We start from the raw sequence: 22,066 nt of genomic DNA, 5'->3' as shown, positions 1-22,066 counted from the left end.
CATGAGTAGCTATTTCATATATTGGCAGTGTAGCTCTATAAAGTTTAGCTTATACAATATGTCAATTCTACAGTCTGACCGAGCTGGCTTTATTTTACTCCTCAGTCGTATCAGCTCCTCACATTTCTCTTAGCATAGAGCTTAAATCTATCGTTGAGAACACCTAGAACGACAGCAGTGCTCACCGAGACCCTGAATTGTACGAGGAAGCTCCGGATGGTCACGAGCCGCCCCCCGTCAGCACGGCAGCGGAACTCGGCCTGGCTGTAAGACGCCGGCTTCCTTTCGAAGCGGTAACAGAGGGAGCGCCTCCTGCTGGCCGCCCAGGGCTTCGTGTAACCACGCGGGCATCCACCGTATGCTGTGGACATTTTACATGTAACAAAAATATCACAATTCGATGCGGACATTTTAGACAGGACAAAATGTTATCCGTTTTCCGTTCATTTATAATATATCAGGAATCATTCTGAAATGCCACTGCACATCTTAGTGAATCAATTTTGCGATGATTCATCATATATCATGTACATGTATTTGTTGAAGACAAATCTTGTATTGTGAGGAACATCAGCAGAAAGCATACTTCAACCCAGTTATCTCTGCAGAAACAAGTCACATTTTGAGAACACCATCCGTACCATTGCAGTTGACTTTGTTGCCGTTGGCGTCAAAGAAGACAGCGTTACAGCCGCCGCAGTAGTTGGACCGGCAGGTGGCAGCAGGATAGGCGGGGCATTTGGTGACCTGACAAGGGTCAGCAAAACAGTTGACCACGTCCACTCCCGGAGGACACAGAGTCGCTGGAGAGAGGAAAGAAGGTGTATGAAAATATTAGATAGGATGTTTTGCAAACGCTGCACTTTCTAGATCTCTGACTGGTAGACCGAATGGCAGGTCCATGAGCAACTGTACTCTAACCAGCCTTATCAAGGAAAAGTAGTTAACTGATCGTCATCACAACAGGAATATATTGAAGAATACAAATTTATCACCATGTTTGATCAAGTATGATATGAGGAAAAGCGTATCTGAAAAATTCAAAATCTATCATCAGCCTATGATATATAAAGATTTAGTGATTCCTAGGGATAGTTCGTAGACCTCCATATGACTGCCTAGGCCTGATTTATCAGATCAGTATGCAGGTCCGCCGGTGTTCATTCACTGTGTGCATGTTTGCCAAATGAGATAGATCATAACGAATTTCAATAGTTTATTAGAATGAAGTATTATCATGAAAAGTTTCTCACGGACTGGTCTGCAGTCCCAGACGCCTTCCTCAGTAAGGTAGTGTTCAGCTCCACGTGAGCAATCGACGAACAGACATCTCTCTCCCCGGCCGTCACACAGGCAGTTCTTACCGACCGTCTCTCGCACGCCCCACGACTCTCCCACCTGGTATCAGCAATAATGAATAAATGAAGACCTATATTGTACATTTTTGTCCAACCGAGCTAAGTACAGGTCACAACAAGACAAATCATACATATGTATATACATAAAAGTATCATAGATCTAGTCTAAGACATAAGTTCGGCTTCTTCTCGCTTCTTGGTAATCGTGAATATGTAGGACTGTAACGTTATGGGTTTAGCTATGGTCGGTTTGTTAAAACGCATGAGGAATATAAACTTGTCAGTGCTACTCATGTGTCTAAAGTGAGGGAATCTACTTTCTACTAACTAAACAGAGTCTTTCTATCATTGCAAAGATTACGTGTAACAAACGATGCTTTCCAAGCTGGCGCATTGCTACGAAGGGCTTCTATTTTTGGAATGAGAAATATAAAGGGAACTTTTTTATGTTTTTTGTCTCACCTCATAACGCTCTCCGTTGTACTCGCAGAAGTGTCCTGGACAGGAGTCCCGGGGGATACACACACCGTTGTGCCACACGTGCGTCCTGTCGTCACACACGCACCGGGCCACGCACTGAAGCGTGCAGAACAGCGGCTCGTCACCGCACTTCGGGGGGCACGCACTGCCGCACTCACTCCAATGGCTTCCAGGAGGACATTTTTGAACTATAGGAAAGGTTTTTTTTTAATTTTCAATTTTGTCATTGTTCGTTTACGTTTGAGATGAATTCAGATGCAGATTTAATAAATCAAATCTTCCCACCACCTTCGCAGGATAAAAGTCTTACCCACGCAGACGCCATCTGCGTTGAAATCATTGGGATCCTTATCACAGGTCAGTCCAGACGAACATGTTCCTGATATCGACCAAGGTCCACCACACGTCTCTCCCGCAACCTAAAATATTCAAATGTAATTCAATTATTTTTTTGCCTCTAGACAGAAAAAGACTGTGTGGCAATGCACTCGAATTATAGGTTCCTTAGTTCCACATAAAAGGCACATACAGAAGATACAGGCCCCATTTCCTTTTGAGGTCGTAAGGGCAGTGGGTTGGTATCTACTATATGTCTCGGCTACGATACTGGAAGGCGGAGCCCACTCCTCCCCTTCCACAGCCTTCTACCTTCCCAACCGAAGACAGGTGCTCATTTGTACACCTCCCAAGTGCAGAATATAAATAGCATGACATGATTGGAACCCACTGGCAGGTTTTATAGGTTCTGGGTCAATTAAATACCATGCAGTTACGCCACACGACCCCACTAGTTGATTAATGATACTTGACAAGAAATGATCAATCAAATCAAATGAAGTGTATTTTTTGTCTACAATTAATATAATATTGGTGCTTGGACCATCCATTTACACTACTGAACGAATGACGTAATGGGCAATGTTATACAGTAATCTCACTTTTGCACAAGCATCGCAGCATCCACAGACGTCTTTGACGACGTCAGCCGGACAAGATGGAGGAGGCGGGCAGCTGGAGGGGTCACACGGGAGGCAGGACAGGGCAGCCACCCTGTCATTGTTGAGAAACCACCTCAGGTTTAGAATTCAGCAGTACTGTTTATAATTCTATTCTCTATAGTTAGTACAGTATGGTTATAAAAACGTTGCGCCTAAAATGAACACGATTAATGGTCCCCTTGATTGATGATTGAACAAAAGATTTTAAAACTCGTAAACTCGTCTGCCTCGAGGTATTGGTTACACGACTCTTTAGATGGGTCCCTACCCCAGGTAACCTCGGGCGAAGGTACGTTAGATAGTTAGGCAGGGTTGAGTCAGTTATTTCAGGCTGTAACGTTACATCTAGTTTGTTAGATCCAAGTTCTTAATGTTGGATCCAGGTTCTTTTCCGATTGAAGATACAGAAACGTCTTGCAGTTCACACTTGTTTATTCCACCCAGTCCGTCATGTTATAATCTTTCAAAACCCAGATTCCTTCCCTGGATTCCTGTCTATACACTGAAGGACTCAGAGAGAACACGTCCCCACGTCCGTCTCCTACACACTACCCTTTTGTTCTCTCTCAACAGCTGGCGTCCTACTCATTTATCACTTCTACTTATGTCATGTCCAGACAACATATCTTCGTATTTAGGCCAATACATATGTAATGCTCTAAAAAAGAGAGAATCTATTGTACAGTAACAGGTCGACTTGTTTAACTTGCATATTACACTATGTCAATACGCCATTTATGTTCATATTCCTGTACTATACATGTATGTAGTTATAGACGAATATCATTGTATTAATTGACTTATCACTGTTGCCTTACAATTGTACCATGTACAAATGTCGTGCAATAAAGTTCATTCATTCATTCTTGTCAACTCTGAGCCTTAAACAGTCTGTCCTTCCAACATGCAAATCATGTAGGTCATGCAGGTCATGATCACAACCAATGCTAATGTAAGAGTCACTACATCTGCCCTCGCTGACCTCGTTTTTTCCCAGAATACCCCTGTCTCAACCAGGGCTGGTTCTCTAATTTCCGGGGAGGGGATACCTTACAACTGCTTTTCTTATTCATTCTATCCTACTCTATTCTAAACTTACAACATTACTAGTATATCGAAGTGTGCATGCAACGACTGACCAATACTGTACAGCCATACATGAGTAGTAATGGCACTAACAGCATGCAGATGACTATCCTCAAAATGGAAATAATGCCATGGGTCTAAAGCTTAAGAACATAGTATGAATGTGCTCAAATTGTATCATAGTTAATATACTAGCCGTGAAAATCACAAAGCCGTCTGAACAAGCTTCATAGCTTGTGCTGACCGAAAGCTTACATGAGCTTTCAATGTTATTGTGATTATAATTTTCTTCAATTTAAACAAGAAAGAAAAACACCTTCCGACCGCTGCCAACAGGAGCAACCACCCTAGTAGAGCTCCCATGGTCCAATGGGGACTTGAGACAGCAAGAGAAAATTAATGAAAATTAAACAGTGTAAAATTATTCAAAATGGATGTCAGTACTTACATTGGGTCGGAATGGATAAGTATGAGGACACAGAGAAAATGTCGCTATATATATTTCCATTTCATTTCAAGACACCAAAATTCACATCCAACGAGAAAAATATCAACATTCAGCAAAAAGACATGACAGATAGCACACAGTGTATTGAGAAAAAAAGAGACCGCCCTTATCTTAGCAAACATCGATCTGTGTACATGCTTTTATCTAAATCATCGAAATACAAGACGCCATCCAGTAAATTTTACGTTTTTAAACTTGCCTCTATACTTTGTTTAACAACTACGATATATATGATATGTTAAACTCTGCATGTGAAAAATATAACGTTACCTGCCTTAGCGCCGATTACGCTCGAATGAGTTGTGCAGACAACTCTTCTAGACTCTAGGGTGGAGAGGTCACTACAATTAATGCACCACACCTATATAGTACAACATCGGCATTGCCAAAGCATTTCCAATGTGTCTGTAACCTTGCAAATAGAAAGCTTAAATGACACATTGGATACATTTCAAGTCAAAGTGCAGCATGGTAATATTTTAGGGGTTTTCACCGTCCACTGCATCATTATGTCTAAGGTTCTTAGATTTGTATTATAAAAGTGTTTATACTAGGGTATAGACATTTGGTATGTTTTATTCTACTTTGTGACAACGCCTCCTTTTAGTAGACCTTCAAAAGAGCCGGGGCCTACAAACCAGTACTAGTCCCCTGGGCGTCCACGTGTTTTGAAGGCTATTAACATGATCGGCGTACGTACTATTGTCTGTTTCGATGGCCCTAAGATGACTTTCAAGAAGCCTGGTGATTTTTGTTCTTAAGATAAAGTGACAAATTAGATTTAATGGAATATATCTGTTTATACCTTAGTAGAAATAGAACAAGACGTCATGCTGATTTCACTGTACTTTGTCAAACATCCTACAGGATAAGCAGTTATACCTTATCATAGTTGTGATACCTTTGTGTTTAACAACTCACCTGTTATAAATGTTAGTGCCAAAGGGTACATGGGCGTTCCTATTCCAGACAACACTTGCATATAAGCTCTGCCAGATACACTGTAAATATTGTTGCAAAGCGCCTCTTTGAATTATCAATATGTATCGATGATGAATCTATTACCGGGAACTATATTTGATACTCGTAAGTCATTAATTGAAACAAAATGGAAAGTTAGCGTGTGTTAGTATTATCTTGCTGTCACTTCAGTTGGCCCATGGGGTTAATCTCGAACCAGATCCACGGTACGTAATGTATAGTATCAAACTCCCCGTTTGACTCCCTTAGCCGGCTATATTCCCTGGCCAGCTTTGATACTATCTTATGGCACCGTAGGATCTGCTTGGAGATTACCATGGGGTGACCTACGATATAATGCCCCATATCCCTGGCAATGACAACAAACACAGATTTGACTATACTCCTCTGGCAACACTACAGCGCACACTGAGGTGATTATGTTCCATTCTATGCTGAAGAATAAGAAGTTCAAAGTCTAAGCGCATATACCTATAATTGTTTCAACTGGAAGTTTAGGGAGACCACTGGTGTGTACAAAATGGTCGAAACTTATCTATGGGAAAGAGGAGGGGCAGGTTGCTACAATCCTGAAGTAACTAATAGCTTTGCCCGATATGTCGCAAACAGGTTGCAAAACTGTTTTCGAATTGATGTTGGATGAGACTCTCTAAATACATATTATGCGTAGCTCTAACCTTTGATGTCGTTGTACATCTGATATTACTATGATTATTGTTCCCATTCATCACAGCCAAATCCTAACCACATAACCACATACATGCGTGGTAAACAGCAACAAAAATGATGCGTGTTTCAATAGACCGTGCAGCATGTTTTATTACCAGCAAATAAATCCAAACATAACAGCTGATACAGTGAAATACCAACAAGCACGAAGAAGCATATGGCGTGCTACAAATCTAACTTCCTTCTTTTTCATTCTCCTAAATTTACAGTCTACACACAGAGATGACCTAATGAAGAGTAATCAAACTACAACTACTGCCTAAGACTTTCAAAGTGTGAATTTGAGGTACAAACCTAATATATGGAGCTGTCAATACAAAACATTCAACTGCCTTAGGTTTCCCCCCGCTTAATGAAAAATGTCGTAAAATTTGGTTATCTTTGCGCATGCCTTGTTATGCATTAGCCAAACCGCATCTGTCGTTTTATGGGCTAGTGAATTCGCGACTCATCTTCAACTAGAAGTCCTGATAAGCTCTGATGGCTGACACAGCGAAAGGATCGTACTCGCAAATATAAGGCCGCTTCGCCTTGCACCAGCCTAAACGCCAGCGGTACTTCCTAGGCCGACTCATGTAGGCACAGTCGTTATTCTTCGTGTTCAGCACACCTCTGTCCCAGCGTTTGTAGTCCTTCCTGCTGTACGGTACCAAATCGCTCCACACGAGTCGTCTGTCTGTCTTCCTGTCATCCAAGCCGATCCACGTGCTCTGGCGGATTTGGAGTACGGTGCGAATCTGTAGGAAAGATCCAATGTCTGTTCGTTAAATGTTATCAGTCAATGAAACACCACTGGCACCTATTAAAAAAATGCTGGTTTATTCTCAGCTACGGCTTCAACAAACTCATTTCCTTCACTATACTGATAACGTAAATCATCTGCCAAGATTGTCACGGTTTGCTGTTGAAATAAGTAGAATATCGCTGAAAGGGTTAACGTTTTTACGAAGATGTGAACTCACCGCGACCCAGAGCTGTGTGCGATAGTCGCGGATGGTGACCAGACGGCCGCCGTCAGCACGGCAGCTGCTCTCCGCATCACCGTAAGAAAGACGCTTCGTGTCAAAACGGTAGCAGAAGAACATCCCTTTAGAGGACTGTGGCTTGATGTAACCTTGGGGGCACTGGCCAGTCTCTGGACATGAATGAAGGAAACAGAATAAATGAGATGACCGAAATCTAGGTACAGCTGTATGCCTTTATTCTCAAGAAATTGCAAGCAAACACATGTGATGTGTCTCATATCTTCTTCCTGATCACCTGCTGGAGTAACAATTTATGCAAAAACAGATCTTGAACATCTTTAAGACCATTTTCTCTTACCGAGTTTCTGGCAATCCCAAGTGCCATCCTTGGTCCTGACGTGTCGGCTTGTCGGGGGGAAACAGTCCACAAACAGACACTGGGGTCTTCCCTGGCGACAGAAGCAGTTCTTGCCTGGCTGATCTTCCTCACCCCACGAATCCCCTTCCTGTTCCAGGGCAAAATTAAAGACAATGCTTAACATACCACTTATCATTATATCAGTGGGGAGTGTTTCTAATACCACTCCAAAATGGAATCTATTCATTTGTTGCCTTACAGTACATGAACAGTAGTGAAGCATGAATTAATGAATAAATGAATGAATGTATATCATCGTGTCTAGCGATTTCAAGTCGCCCATGCCACATGGGCTTATAAGACACCAAAACAAGTACTAGACGTTACATCAAGACAGATCAAATGGAGCATAAGTAATACGGTACATCGCATCATCAAAATCAGACATCAGCACAAAAGAAAAGAAAAGGATATTACATACGGTTTGTGTTCAACACAAATTATGATATGACTTTTACATTGAAGCATGTAGAAACACTTACTTTATATGTCCTTCCATTGTATTTGCAGCCTTCTGGCGGACACTGTTTCAGCGGGATGCAGCGGTCGTAGTGCCACACGTGATCCCAGACGTCACACACGCAGCTGGGCACACACATCTTATTACATGCTCGGATCGGCTCCTTACAAGATGGAGGACAATCACTACCGCACATGGACCAGTGGCTTCCAGCGGGACACTTCTTAGCTGTCGGCAAACCCAAAATTCGTTTTAACTCCTGCGGCTGTTCACGTATCAACACCATGTAAAATCAAGGAAAGCCGCTAGGTGGCCCAAAATTTCCAGTTTTTGTCACACCCTACCAACACACCAAGTATAAAACCAATCCATCCAGCCGTTTCGGGGTTATCTTGTTCAACAACAGACAGACAAACGCTACTGAAAATATAATCTCCATGGCATTCATAGAGGTAATAAATTATACATTGTGTCAACCTATCTTTTCTCTCTCTGTTGAGCTGTGGACGCTGAATGATAGTCTTAACAGCAAGATGATAAAATCAACGTCTTCTTAAAAATATACTAATACTGCCTTTTTGTCTTGAAAACGGTTTCGAGATATGGCAGTGAGTTTGCTCTTCCTCCTTTGTTTATATATTAACGTTATGCCCAAACATTGATAAACTAAATTATAGTCCATTTATAAGAAACTTAAAAGCCAATACTTACGACATATCTTGAGAGGGATGCAGGTGTCCCCTGACCAGACGAAGCCCTCGTCACAAGCACATCCGGGGAAGCAGACGGCCGGGCAGATCGGAGATGGGTTGTCACAGGTGGGGCGGCACATTCCCCCGCACATGGAGAAATGACTGTTGGACCCGCACAGCAACTTCTTAGCTGTGGGATGTTCGAGTTGGAAATGTTGTGCTGTTATCTGTGATTTTTCTGATCCTAGATACGCTGAACCAATACCTACAGGCTTCATTTTCTAGTTCTACTCATGCGTTGACCAAAAGTGATTTTGTCCACTCTGTTTACATACATCGCATATCTTAATGGCCATATCAGGTGAGATTCGTAAAACTGTTAAGAGTAAGATTGAGTGCTTTATATATAAAACAATGGCGAGCTCATAAAAGATCGAATCATTGAATGAATGAGTGAGTGATGAGAGTAGAAAGTCTATCCTGCTAATTCTAAACCGATACTCTTTGTTATTTGTCATGATTATGACAATTACAATGACAATGATGTTTTTTGCATGTTCATGCCCCAATGGGGCTAAATGCATTAAGTTTGCATTATACATTCCTGATTGGTGAACTGCACAAAGCAGTGTTCAGCCATTCGAAAACATGATTCACTGATTCAGTCGCGTGCAACAAATCAAAGGGCACAAGGCAGTTGTATGGCTTCACGTGGCACTCACGTTTGCATACTCCAACTGCATTGAAGTCATCATCGTCCTTGTCACAGAACAACCCAGAGGAACATTCTCCGGAGATCTTCCATGGTCCGCCACATCTCTCTCCCTCCACCTGTGGTATAATGAGAGATGATAACCATCGGTAAACACTCTAAGCAAGCGCAATTATTGGCACGGGTGATCTTTGATATTCCTGGGGGAGGCGAATAGTTTTCCAAAATTGCATTAATTTCGCTTACAATGGGTGTTAATAAGCGTGGAATTGTTTCTAGTTCTACTAGCTTCCAATAGCTTATTCTTCAGGACAAGTTCTTTGTACTAATACTAAAGCTACTAGATATCTTAATTTAACAAGAGTTCGTAGACCTCAGGCCTGCATGAAATGTATTGGGTTTCTGTAGACCTATTGTGTATTTTTGCCTTTTTGTCTGTGGTACGTGGTTGGAAAAATGAGCTTTTTACCGTGTTGGTTGTGCACCATGCAAAAGTCTGACTCTGAAATTCCATTTTCTGAATTTGTAAGTTTGGACATGGATGAACATTACTTATTTTGGATTTCTTAAGAATGTAACCAACCACAGTACTTTGAAGTTGTTGAGACGCTACCTTTTTTTGTCTCAGATGGCCCATATACTCTGTCACATGATATACTAATATCTTCCTATTTCAATGTACTGACCTAATGCAGCTGCTAAGTCTCCTTGGTTTGTGTTCTTCCAATGATATTCATTAAAGATTTATTTCTGGGGTGTTATTCACTTGACATCGGAATGTTACTTGCATAATTTGACCAATGATACTTTTATCTGTAGTTCCATAGACATTAGACAATATGAATAGTGGTAGCCCCCATGCAGCAGCAACAGTTAGTCCCCAGGGTGGTATGATATTTTCATTCAATCCATCCAACCCAAACCTAAATCTCCTGTAGTATCTAAGCCAAATTTAACAGCATAATTTACTATGAAAAATGTCCTTGTCAATCCCATTTATAGATGGCAAGCTGCTGGCAATGGAAGCTTTTAAAAGTTCAGAAGCTGTTGTAGTCAGAGCAAACACCCAGCAAACATCCCCGCAAACCAATGAGCAGTTGCTTAGAAGGGGAATTTCATCATATATTTGCCGCGACAAAATGCAACAAACGATACTGAATTTAAAACAGAACAAAGCTAAGCCTCCACCACTTAACCCTACCTGTACCATAGATTAAGCAGGCCCAAAAACCAAGCGAATATGACTAGCCCAAAACAACAAATTACCTGTATACAGTATGGAAATGGCATTACCAAAGAAACAAAAAGAAACACAGGACAAATCATACACATACCTTTCTCTTATGCCCACACTCTATACAGTTCTCCTCCACATTAGAAAATTGCATCTTCTTCTGTTTAAGTTCAAGTTCAACCATGATTTCCAACAGGGTAAAGGAACTTGTACCGAAACTTAAAACTCAGTACTATACAGCTCTAGAAACACCACAAAGAGTAATAAGCAAACTCCAATTATACCTGACCAACAGATATATAATCTTGTACACTCCCGTCATCTGGCAAACTGTCAGTGCCACTAAGTAACCTGATACATTGAAGGTGGCCCAGGCCAGATGATGGTTCTACACCCAACCATAATCTGTTTTTAAAACCAAGCAGATATTGGGAGGATGCCCCAACCACACAAAAACAGGGTCAACCTATACAGTATCAAGTTCAAGCACTAGGAGGCCCAAAATCAAACCTGACCACCAGGACACCACAAACAACTCACGTACCAAATAGCAACACAATGGCACCTTGCGTTCCGGAGATACAGCGCACGCCCCGTGCCCGCACAAAAGGTAACCTAAAATGTCAAGTTCAAGCACCAAGGGCGCCAAAATCAAAATTGAGCATTATTCAGCCACCGCCGACACATGTGCCAAATATCATCGCGCCAGCACCAGCCGTTCAGAAGATATAACTCCGGAAACACCCCTCCCGGACACAAAATTCGACCTGCCGGGTCAAGTTCAAACGCGACAAGGCCCAAAGTCAATCCTAGGCAACAGGCAACAACCCCCCACCCATGCACCAAAAATCGTCGCAATCGCGCGTATCGTTCCGGACACACAGCGCCAAAAGTGCCCCAAAAACACCAAAAATGCCACCTGCAATGTCAAGTTCAAACGCCAGGAGGCCCAAAATCAAACCTGAGTGTCAAGCTACCACCCCCAACCCACGTACCAAAAATCGTCGTGCTTGCACCATCCGTTCACGAGATACAGCGCCCTACATCCCCGGCTACCGAAAAGTTCCCACCAGCATCAAAACCATACCTGTATACATGCAGGTAATTAGTTAGGTAGTCAGCACTATTGAACACCGCCTAGCAATACAGTACTATGAGCTTGTGAATAAATGAAAAAAATGTCGAGTTTTTCTTACTTTTGCACACACGTCACAACATCCACATGGGTCCTTGACAATGTCCCCTACACATGGAGGTGGCTGGGAGCAATGTTGTTCCTTACATGACGGACATGACAGACACGCCACGCTGAAACCAGGTGGATTTAGGATATAAGTTCTGATAAATGCACATCTGGTAATGGCATAGAAGGTGGTAAGAAGTACAGTGGTGAGAAGAATGTTTCTTAGGTAAACAAGAAGATGACCAGACCAATTCTTACACGTAAAACGTTACATGTATTTACAAGCTAGTCACACTGTCCTGTATATTAGTTACTGGGGAAGACGTACGCATTGTGAATAGCTTTACCTACCTTGTGAGCATTCCTATGAACAGAACCACTGTCCTCCAGGTTCCCATTCTTCAACTGAAAATGATGCCGGGGAGAAGAGAGAAAGATGGAAATGAAGAATGATGTTTCTGTCTATTAGATCAGCACATTAAGCAGAACGCAACATTGCAACAATATGTCATGAGAGAAGTGGATAGTTTTACGTTATCATAGTACTAGTAATTAATGCTTAATTTCAATACATTGTAAATGTCCTGTTGACCCAAAGTGAAAAAAAAAATCACAGTCAGTGCGTGATGATTCGATGTTCTTCTACTCCAATGAAAACTACCAACAGCCCAATATGTGAAATTCTACTGTTAACTCAAGCAGAGCGAAACACTAGACTAAGTCCTAATTGGCACGGGCAGCTCTCTCTTTCTATATAATTATATAGAACGTAAAACATGTTATTGCTTATTACGACTAGGGCGACAACACGCCATTTGTCATATACACCGTTAAAAGGCCTTTTGTATACGAATGCAAGTGGATTATGATACAGTAAATTATCTGTTACACCTACCTGTCTTCTCATTCAATGTCTCACACAGTCAACACCACCTGCCTTTCTGCCGTGTAGAGACGAGTTCTGGCACTGACCCCTTATTGAGATACGCCTCGGCTGCAGCAAAGCAATTTGCACGTTTCAGTCGCACAACATACCAACAACCTTACAGCATATTGAAAACTAGAAAACTATCGCATTTCCGCGAATGGTCGGTGAAATAATAAGGAAGTGTGTATTCTGCTAGGACATTGAAGCATACAATGTACATGATTTTGTTTGAACTTTGTGTGGTGTTAGTAGAGTTGTTTTACTGTTTTACGGATCAAATAATAAAAAGATATGTACGGTATATTCCAATCGACTAGAGACAAGTGATGTGATGTCGTCAAAAGATGCGGAAACTGTTTAGATGTACTAGATAGAATCAGAAATTCGTATTAGAAAGGGATCTCAGCACGCGACAAGAAACAACTCTATAAGTGCCCAAGAGTAGTCTGCCATGGCAGTGTGCCTAGAGCTAGGGTGATGCCCGTACAGGGTAATGAGCTGTGATGGGCAGGGTCTCTATTATCCACGTGCACACTGCATAATATCATACACACCTGGTCATACAGCAGACCGCAAACTACTTAATAAACCTAACTGATTGATAGATTGATTGATTGATTACTTCGTACCCATTGATTACCCAGAATGTGATTTTATGACGCGTACGTGTCCGAATTTCCGTCACGATCTGCTTGGCTGCAGCATACTTCTTTGGCATTCTACGTTATATTCTAATCCTTGGGCCATTTTGATACTTGTCTGTCTTTTATTGTTCAATCCTTCGGTGCCACCCACAGGCGTGTGCAATTCGTGTGCGTAAATCACCAGATTGTGTAAGGCTTATCACGGGAGAAAGTTCACTCAGCCTTGTGTTAGCGTCACGTGCACTTCAGTTTTATTCCAAGAGCTCATTTAGAATGTTATAACTCAATAATCTATCCCGGATGGTGTTACATGTAGTTTGCTGCATGGTTTTCGTCTGTTTGAGTCAGAAATGCCCACAGCTGCATTAGTATAGAGGTAAGGCCGACCCTGACCTGTCTAGGAGATCGCTAATGGCGATATAAATGTTGTAAAACCTGTTGGTCTGTCTCCTGCAGCAGATGACTCATAGTCATATCTTCACGTAGGTGATACATGCTGTAGGCTGCGATGATTCGATAGGAGGCGCTTTAGAACTATACGATATTGATGGTGACGTAAGTATATTTCTACTAAAAGCACAAAATACCACCATCATACAGAACGTGGGACATTTCATTAACCACTGCCTTAAAAGAAGTCAAACCCGACAATAGTATTCATTGTATCATGTAGTTGTTAGACACTAGCCTACTTTTTTATGTACCACACTGATTACTTCTCTTAGTCCTTGTGCAATTAGCCTTCGGGCATGATTTTGCAAATAAACACGTTTTTTGTTGAGTCGTTCGGCATAAACATCCCAAAACACAAATCATTAGTTGAGTGTAATTTTATAAAGTTGAGTTCGATCGTCTTTGTTTTACGACATGTATCAGACTGTTGGTTTAGGGACGGTGACCGGCCACAGGGCCAGGGGTCAGTTGTAGCGATCGCTTGTTGCTTTGATGACTAGCATTGCTACTTGACTTCACAGACTGGTGCGACCTTTCCTCCATATCTTCCACTTCACGGCATCCATTCAAACAAACAATGTCTGTCACAACGTGCCGGGTCTAATTAGCACGTTTGAAAGGTGAAATGGTGCAAGTTAAGTACCAAACACATAGAATTATCTAGAATATCAAATACGACCCTATGTGTTTCAGATGGCATCTTTAATCATCCATTTCAAGGTCATAAGACGAAATTTGGTCATACTTGCATTGGTCACACTCGAAATAGCGTTAGCAATTCGATAGTATGATGCCACATTTTGTAAACATGGAGTCAAGAGGACGAGATCAACATGAATCGTCTGAAGATTACACCATAATTTATAGCACTTGCTAAAATTCAAACCGTGGCCAAATGAAACGTGAAGAACATATGTCGCTTTCTATCGATCGTCGAGGATGTAACATGTACTTCCTGAATATTTTTTTCTAGACGAAAACATGTTAAGTTTTCGCCCCGCGGCCAGGTTTGCGTAGAAGAACGCAGCTGTAAACCACACTGCCATGGCGCAGAGCCGGTTTTGCCTACCCATCTGGCGGGGTCTACCGAAAGTGCGAAAAGGAACGAAAAGGAACGAAAAGGAACGAAAAGGAACGAAAAGGAACGAAGAGGAACGAAAAGGAACGAAAAGGAACGAAAAGGAACGAAAAGGAACGAAAAGGAACAAAAATTTCGCTACCGAAAGTGCGAAAAGGAACGAAGTATGAAGCAAATTCAAATAAAATCGATGGTAATATTAGGAAAAGGTAAACTGTGATCGGCAAATGCATTTTGCGGCTTGTTCCACGAAATTCCTATAGCAATGGTTCAATGGAGGAATGAATATTGATGAGACCTATCTATGCATATCTATGTTCATGTACGTGTTAATGTGGTTATAACATTCCGTAGAATATCCATATTACATTTATATTATAAAATTTCACAAGAAGAAATGGATTATGTCGAGAACGATTGCGCATATTTTATCATAAAAAGCCATGCTATGTGGATATAGTTGTTAAAAAAATGCAATGATAGCAAAGTTACAAGTATATGTATTGCACAATTTGTAAGAACTTGACCTTAGAGAAATATAGGTCGCATGTTCGAACCCAGGGAAGTCGACGATCGGAAGTTCGAGCCCAGCATGTTGGGAATTATTTTTCCTTCCTTTTTTTTCACACTTTCATTAATATTAATACAACGCCTTAAATTTGTTTTGCAACCAGGACATCTAAACCCGGCATTGGGATTTTTTATCATCAGCGAGGGCCTGATGTCGGTCGCAAGAGGCAGAAATTTATTTGTATTGAATATGACGGAAAATTGTTGACAGAAATTATATTTACCAATATCCTTTGCACAAATTCCTCACGTTGGCACCTTTCTTCCCGCCAAAATGATGAATACTCATGGTACAACTTGATGAAATCTCTTTGGTACAATGTATATATGTCTCTCCTTTTACAGCTTTTCTTTCGTTGTGAACGAGCGAGAAGATATGTCTCCAGTCTCCAGAAAACCATGTTGTTGGCCCTGTTAAAAGGAGCTGTCATGCTCGTGGGGCAGCAGTTTATTAGCATATCTTTCCTGACCGGATTTCGCGGGTCATTTGCATGCGGCGCTCCCCTCTAGGGAGAATAAAAGCCACCCAAATACAACAACAACGTTACAATCTTGCCTCATCCTGAAAATGTATAATAATCGATATTCATCTACCACCCAATGAATTTTAGTCCTTACTTTCTTATCTCAGTTCCGTTTCTTTGTATTTCGCAGATCTTCAAAGAATAATTTAGCCACACAAAAACAACAGCCTGAAACAGCGCTGTAAAAATTTGATAATGTCAAATTCTCGGTAAAATAAAACACGTTTCATAGGCTTCTAACGCCCGCAGTACCGATTCCTTATATTCTCATTGATTTTATTTAAGTTTGCTTCATACTCCATTCCTTTTCGTTCCTTTTCGTTCCTTTTCGTTCCTTTTCGTTCCTTTTCGTTCCTTTTCGTTCCTTTTCGCACTTTCGGTACACCGATCTGGCGTAGATGATGTGTCAACGTGCCGAAGGTCGTGTTGTTTGTTCAGCCGTTAAGTGATTAGCGCGTGTCTCGTAGTACTGCAAATGCGGGAATTTGATTTCACGGTAGCGGGAAAATGACTTTTCGCGGTAGCACCATGCACTGTAGTCTCTTGCTACGTTCGTTCACTGCGTTCGTTCGTTCACGATTTTTATCATTCAGATATTGCGTAAAAGTACGTAAAAGTATGCCATAGAAGACGACAAAATACACAACAAGTAACAAAATTCGTTCACTGAAATTCGTTGAGTAACTTTCGAACCCCGCAATGCCGCAAGCGTACCCCACGTCCGGTGAGAGTGCATCTTTACTGCCATGGAAAAATGTTCGCGGTGGTTTTAAGTTCGCGGTGAAGCGGCCACCGCGAAAACTGCGAACATTAAACCACCGCGAAAGTTTCTGCATTTACAGTATTATACTCCTACTTGGAGTCTTTATTACCTTGAAAATTTGTAATTGTATTTATATATTTACATCGCATTGATGAGATGAATATCAATGTGATATTGATAAACTTGTTGCGGTTTGAGTCAATCATCATTATCCCATAAAAAGGCACTCGACAGAATTATTTGTTTCGGCGCGCCGCTTTCTCCGAAGTCTCCAAGCATTCTATAACAAGTTCATCTCTTTAGAATGCATGAGTGATCCAGTATTTATCTTGTTACTTAGAATCTGCTGCAGTATCTAATGACACCAGCACTGGGTGATTATGGTTAACGTCATATCTAGTGTGCACTGACATTTCAATAACTACTTGTGCCGCCAAACGACCCCGTCCAGGTCCCAGCCATCGGTGGCGGGCCTGCTGTCAGGGCATCAATGACTTTGTACAAGATTGATGTTCACCAGCGTCATGGATCACATGACGAATAGGACGCTCCTTTCTGGGGCGGTCCGTGGCACAAATGTGGTGACGGAGATGCTAATGACATTACGTTGCGCTGTACAAAGCCATTGTTGTACTAGTTGGTGCCAAAGATAATTTTTTATGACAGATGAAACTTATTGGTCGTTAAAGGTCGTTAAAGACACCACAATACTTTTTTACTTATGTCTTCTTGCATCGGATGGCAGTGTGACATTGGTTTGCAACACAGATGTGCCTTCGGGCAGGGCGATCGTAGAATGATTCACGTAGGCAATGTACTAACGTACCCTTTTCTTGCGTAGCCTTATGGCATCACAAGGATGTCAAGGTTGTTGACAAATTGGTACAAAACATTCAGATTTTAACTAGAGAGCATTTCATACGGGGAACAGTGGATTTGTTTGATTGTCATTTTCAGTCAATTTCCGAAGCATATTAGAAATTTCCTTTTTTCTAAGGAAACCAACTCCCATCTTCATTTTAGAAGGTCGAAACAGATAACGATGGCGAAAGTAAAAAATCATTCCAGACAGCCATCTGGCAACGAGTCGTATGGATGATTAAACTGTGGTTCGTACAGTTGGATAAAGTATCGCTATCCTGCCATCTCCGCAGAATCGTAGACTTCAGGTACTGTGGCTAAAGATGGTAAAAAGTGTCAAGCAAAGAATCAGTTCAACCTTGACAGTTTGTTGCTAACTCTCTCATCGCTCATGCACCCGAGGCGGAGACCGACCTTGTCCTCTCAAGTGTTGACTGTATAAACTGTAATGCAATATTGTTTTGATACCAAACCAATCTGTATGAACTCCTGCATTTGATAGTACACACTTTCTGTCTCTATGAACCATTTCTGCCGACGTATTTTGAGTGGTTATATACACTTTTGAGTGGAATGTTCTGCTCACACTCACAGGTCGGACTGATGGGATCAGGAATAATCACTGTTTAAGTTGATGGAAACGAATACTTTGTCATCAACAGAACTATTGGTCACCGTAGTTGTCTGACCGGCGCCCACTTTTGGCTTTTGTCCGGCGCTCTTCTGCACAAATGTACCGCACATTCGCCCACTTAGCCACGTTTTGATAGACGTTTTGTATCACTGCTTATTCTTTATTCAAATCATTGTCTGGGAATCTTTCTTCAATAGCATATAATCGGTGCGTTGTACAGAAACCGGTTTTGTTCAGCTCAAAGGTCTCTCAGATACAAGCTGAGGTCAGGAACTGACAAGGACAGTTGCCGGGTACTGGATAAAGATGACAAGTCTTTGGTCACTACTGAACAACGCTGACCTGGAGTGATATAGTTTTATCTATACATCGTTTCTCAAACCATGCTCAGTAAAGCAAAATAATCAATAAGGCAGAGATTTCATGTTTCCTGACAGCAATTGCAACTCTGGTTGAAATAAATTGTCACATATGTGACGTTTTGACCTTTAGTATAGTTAGTAGTATACTCGACCACTGTGGCCGGGTGTGTCTGTCCCGCATAGGAATGACTAGCCACCAACGTGCATGTGGCCAACGTAGACCAACCCCCGGGGCCCTAGATGACCCTAGATGATCTTCGTTCGCGAAGTCCAGCCAAGACGAAGAATACTCGTCAATGAAATGAAGCGTTGCAGTTTTCCACATACAAATATATAACATTACTTCAATAATATTTTCGAGAATTCATTTTGCACAGCGTATGAACGGCACATTTCATCACATTCCAAGAAGACAGAGGTCAAGCTACCTGTCATATATACAGGAGACTCAGAGGGCGAAACCCGGGTCAAAGGATGACATTATCGACAAGATGGATGCCTGTGTGGATCGGTCATGATAGTGATAGGACGACACCATCAACGTTGAAGAAGTGCACGTGAGGATATGTCGTCTACACCTACGTAAGAAATACTGCAGAGTCATGCACGAATGAGCTCCTTTCAAAACATGTACATCGCCGCGGGTTAGTTGTATCAAGCACGTCACCTAGATAGAGGACAATGGTTGACCTGCGTTGTCTGCTGTGGTTTTTTTAAAATGCTGATGTTTTCATTTAGTTACTGCGGCGTTTGAATAAATATGAGGCAAGTAACACTTGTATCACAGTGACCCTGTAGAGGGAACATTTCATCAATAGAGAAGTGTTTGTGAATGTTACATGGATCTTCTAGTGGCTTTTATCAAAACACAATTTACTCTCATTTTGATGGAAATAGCCATTAACATCGTCATCTGAGTTTTTCTTTCATAAATCACATTTGAGAGATTCTTAAATCGATATGATGTCTATTCTACCTCTCTCTGTAGTGACTGTTTCATGTTGTAACAAGAGTCCGTAGGACACAAACCTCCGCGAAGTAATTATGGTGTTTGTATGTGAACCAGTTATAACAATATCTTTGAAACCTGTTTCCATTTATGTCTAGGTAGGTAGTTGTTTGTTATAATACCATTCAGTATCCTTTGCTTGGAGAGTAACAAATTATCGGATCTCCAGACAGGCGACCAACAGATGTTTATGAACCGTACCACAATACTTTCTGTATCGTTCTGTAAGTCTGTCTTGCGTGGACATGCTGCTACGGTGTCTAAAATCACCGTGCATCATCGGGACTTTAATAGCGACATGTCAAATTGAAAATAATCCATTAAAGAGATCTTGAGTTACAGGTGCGAACACACTGATACCGACATAAACAATGCCCCCATTAAAGGTGATTGACCTCCATCCCGAAGCTATGCTACAAGTGATCCTTTTTCTAGGTAATATACTCTACAGTGTACAGTGCGGGTGGCTGTAGTAAGAGGTCAATGACCTCCATCAAGGTACTATGTTCACTGAACTATATCACGGAGCTATGTTATAAGTAGTCTTTTTTCTGTGCTAGAATATCAAATCATCTGTTGACATTAAGCCTACATCAAAACATTTCAACGTTGACCACTCCGACTATCACTTTGCTGTCCTTTGCTCCAAGTATATCCATAATTACCGGGTTGCAGTGTCCCTGGTTACATTGTGCTTAAGTGGTAAATGACTATTGCACTTATAGCCGGTTCATTAGGTCATCTTCCCTGTCTGGTCAACATCTGGCTGGGCACTAAGTCGCAGCAGGCATGGAGGATTAAAAAAAGAAAATTTAGTCGATGTAAAAAAATGTAGCCTTCCAAAACACGTCACTGTCTCTGCCACTCTCCGAGAGTTCAAGGCCCGCTGCGGAACCCACCTTTTGTCATGATCTTAAAATTAAGTCATACTGACCTTCCACCTACTCCAATCTCTTAGGTAACATTGCTATATATGGTATAGATTAATTCCTTTGATATCTGTAGATGCATGACAAATTTTTAGGTATTGACTATTTTTAGTGTACTATATTGTTATGTTTTTTTTTGTAATGGATTTTTTGTATGTACGTCCGCATTTTTGTAGGGTCTGCCGCTAGAGGCCCAAAGCTGCCTAGGCAGACCTATGTAATGACTTGTCTCATTGTCAATGAAAACAAAGTCTAAAGTTTCAAAGTCATACATACCCACATTATTCAGTTCAGATACCGAACCATCCGTGCCAAACTTATCAGTGAAACAGACGGGAGGACACCCAAACGCACCTACTGCCTAATGTCAGCCAATACACCGGAATGGGAGGAAAGAAATGCCCTATTTATCTTCTGAATGTGCGAAAGGTTATCTATAAGCCTATAGACATGGTGATCAAATCCCATCTACCATAGCAACAGTATCGCCACTAACCCCTGACATTCAAGGTATCTGCATCAAAGACTGACTGGTTAGACAATCTGTCGGCCCACCTTAGCCTGGAGGAGATTCTGGTGCGTCATGGAACAACGCACATTCTGGGCGAGACCATTGTCGTAAAACAATGGAGGCTCATTTTTGCAGTTAGAATACTGAGGATACAGTCGAATGAAACAGGTATAAAATGGTTAATTGTCGTCGCCTCTGCCGATGCAAAGTCAAGTGTCTTTAGAATATTCCCTCTGGTTGAAGATATAAGGTACAACTTCCCCTATTGAAATCATAATTTTACCTGGACTATCAGCTTCAATGACGTCTTTGTTCAGGTCCTTTTGTTCGGATGTAATTATTTCATTATCTTGGTGCACACGAGTGCACGTTCAGTCCCAGGTCCGAGGTGCTGCCTTTCGGACGGGTCGGCGGCGTGCTCTGGTACTGGGAAGATTGGTTGGAAAGTGGTTTCTCGTGTAGTTTGTGATATTCAGACTCTTGTACCACAAAGTTGCCGTGTACCTTTGCTGGAGGAGTGGCGAGGTAAGGCGACCTCGACTCCCGGACAGGCTAGCCTGCGGGTCGCACCGTGTCTTCGGCATTCTTACGAGGTGAGGATTGCACTTTATTTTGTCTCACCGCCCATAGTCACATTCATGCAGTTAAAATCGCCAGTGAAATGATGTTGACTTTCTCAATCTTGCTTAAAGAAGGGGGAGTTGCTGTTTGTTTTAAAATGCCCTTTTTTATGTAGTCTTTTCTATCCATCGATGTAAAAGAACATGGCAACGTGCTGCGCATGATAATGCGATTTTTATAAAGTTTTCGTCATGAGCTTACACTAGATACAGACAGTTCAGACGTACAGTTTTATCGACTGCAAGTTACCTATTGGCTTACGCTGGGTGAAGAGTCGAAAGATAGATCCGATGGCCTGGTTTATACCCCAGTCACATGTAGCGAAAATCGATCGGACGACGAGTCTGCGAGCTCTAAATTAAGAGGAGGCTATGA

The 22,066-nt window shown here is 41.7% G+C and overlaps 3 protein-coding genes across 5 annotated transcripts in view; 1 reads left to right on the top strand and 2 right to left on the bottom strand.

Moving 5' to 3' along the window:
- LOC118414219 (zonadhesin-like) overlaps positions 1–4,642 on the bottom strand; it is a gene marked incomplete in the record, with an annotated part of 5,508 nt that extends 866 nt beyond the window's left edge. Inside the window, 7 exon segments of the mRNA XM_035818105.1 lie at positions 186–361; positions 642–803; positions 1,254–1,398; positions 1,821–2,026; positions 2,149–2,257; positions 2,777–2,888; positions 4,239–4,642. Of these exon segments, the coding sequence (XP_035673998.1) occupies positions 186–361; positions 642–803; positions 1,254–1,398; positions 1,821–2,026; positions 2,149–2,257; positions 2,777–2,888; positions 4,239–4,285 (957 nt within the window).
- Positions 4,643–6,212: 1,570 nt separating this feature from the next.
- The window catches only part of LOC118413445 (zonadhesin-like), a 17,425-nt gene continuing 1,571 nt past the window's right edge, over positions 6,213–22,066 (bottom strand). Inside the window, exons 1-10 of one of the 3 annotated variants that reach the window (XM_035816829.1) lie at positions 20,836–20,852; positions 12,700–12,798; positions 12,156–12,209; positions 11,818–11,929; positions 9,398–9,506; positions 8,695–8,865; positions 8,006–8,211; positions 7,464–7,611; positions 7,103–7,275; positions 6,213–6,877 (exon numbers count right to left, since the gene is read on the bottom strand). In XM_035816829.1, the coding sequence (XP_035672722.1) occupies positions 6,599–6,877; positions 7,103–7,275; positions 7,464–7,611; positions 8,006–8,211; positions 8,695–8,865; positions 9,398–9,506; positions 11,818–11,929; positions 12,156–12,202 (1,245 nt within the window). In that variant the 5' untranslated portion in view covers positions 12,203–12,209; positions 12,700–12,798; positions 20,836–20,852 and the 3' untranslated portion in view covers positions 6,213–6,598. Of the gene's footprint in view, positions 6,878–7,102; positions 7,276–7,463; positions 7,612–8,005; positions 8,212–8,694; positions 8,866–9,397; positions 9,507–11,817; positions 11,930–12,155; positions 12,210–12,699; positions 12,799–13,029; positions 13,154–20,835; positions 20,853–22,066 lie in introns of those variants that run through there. The other 2 variants (XM_035816827.1, XM_035816828.1) reach the window with 2 other exon arrangements.
- LOC118413444 (IgGFc-binding protein-like) overlaps positions 21,372–22,066 on the top strand; it is a 59,404-nt gene continuing 58,709 nt past the window's right edge. Inside the window, exon 1 of the mRNA XM_035816826.1 lies at positions 21,372–21,663. The gene's annotated coding sequence lies outside the window, so the exon portion shown is untranslated. The remainder of the gene's footprint in view (positions 21,664–22,066) is intronic.

Source organism: Branchiostoma floridae, chromosome 4, assembly GCF_000003815.2.
Source record: "Branchiostoma floridae strain S238N-H82 chromosome 4, Bfl_VNyyK, whole genome shotgun sequence".
Taxonomy (NCBI): domain Eukaryota; kingdom Metazoa; phylum Chordata; class Leptocardii; order Amphioxiformes; family Branchiostomatidae; genus Branchiostoma; species Branchiostoma floridae.
Note: the sequence above shows the minus strand (reverse complement) of the source record. Positions and strands in the feature narration are given on the sequence as shown.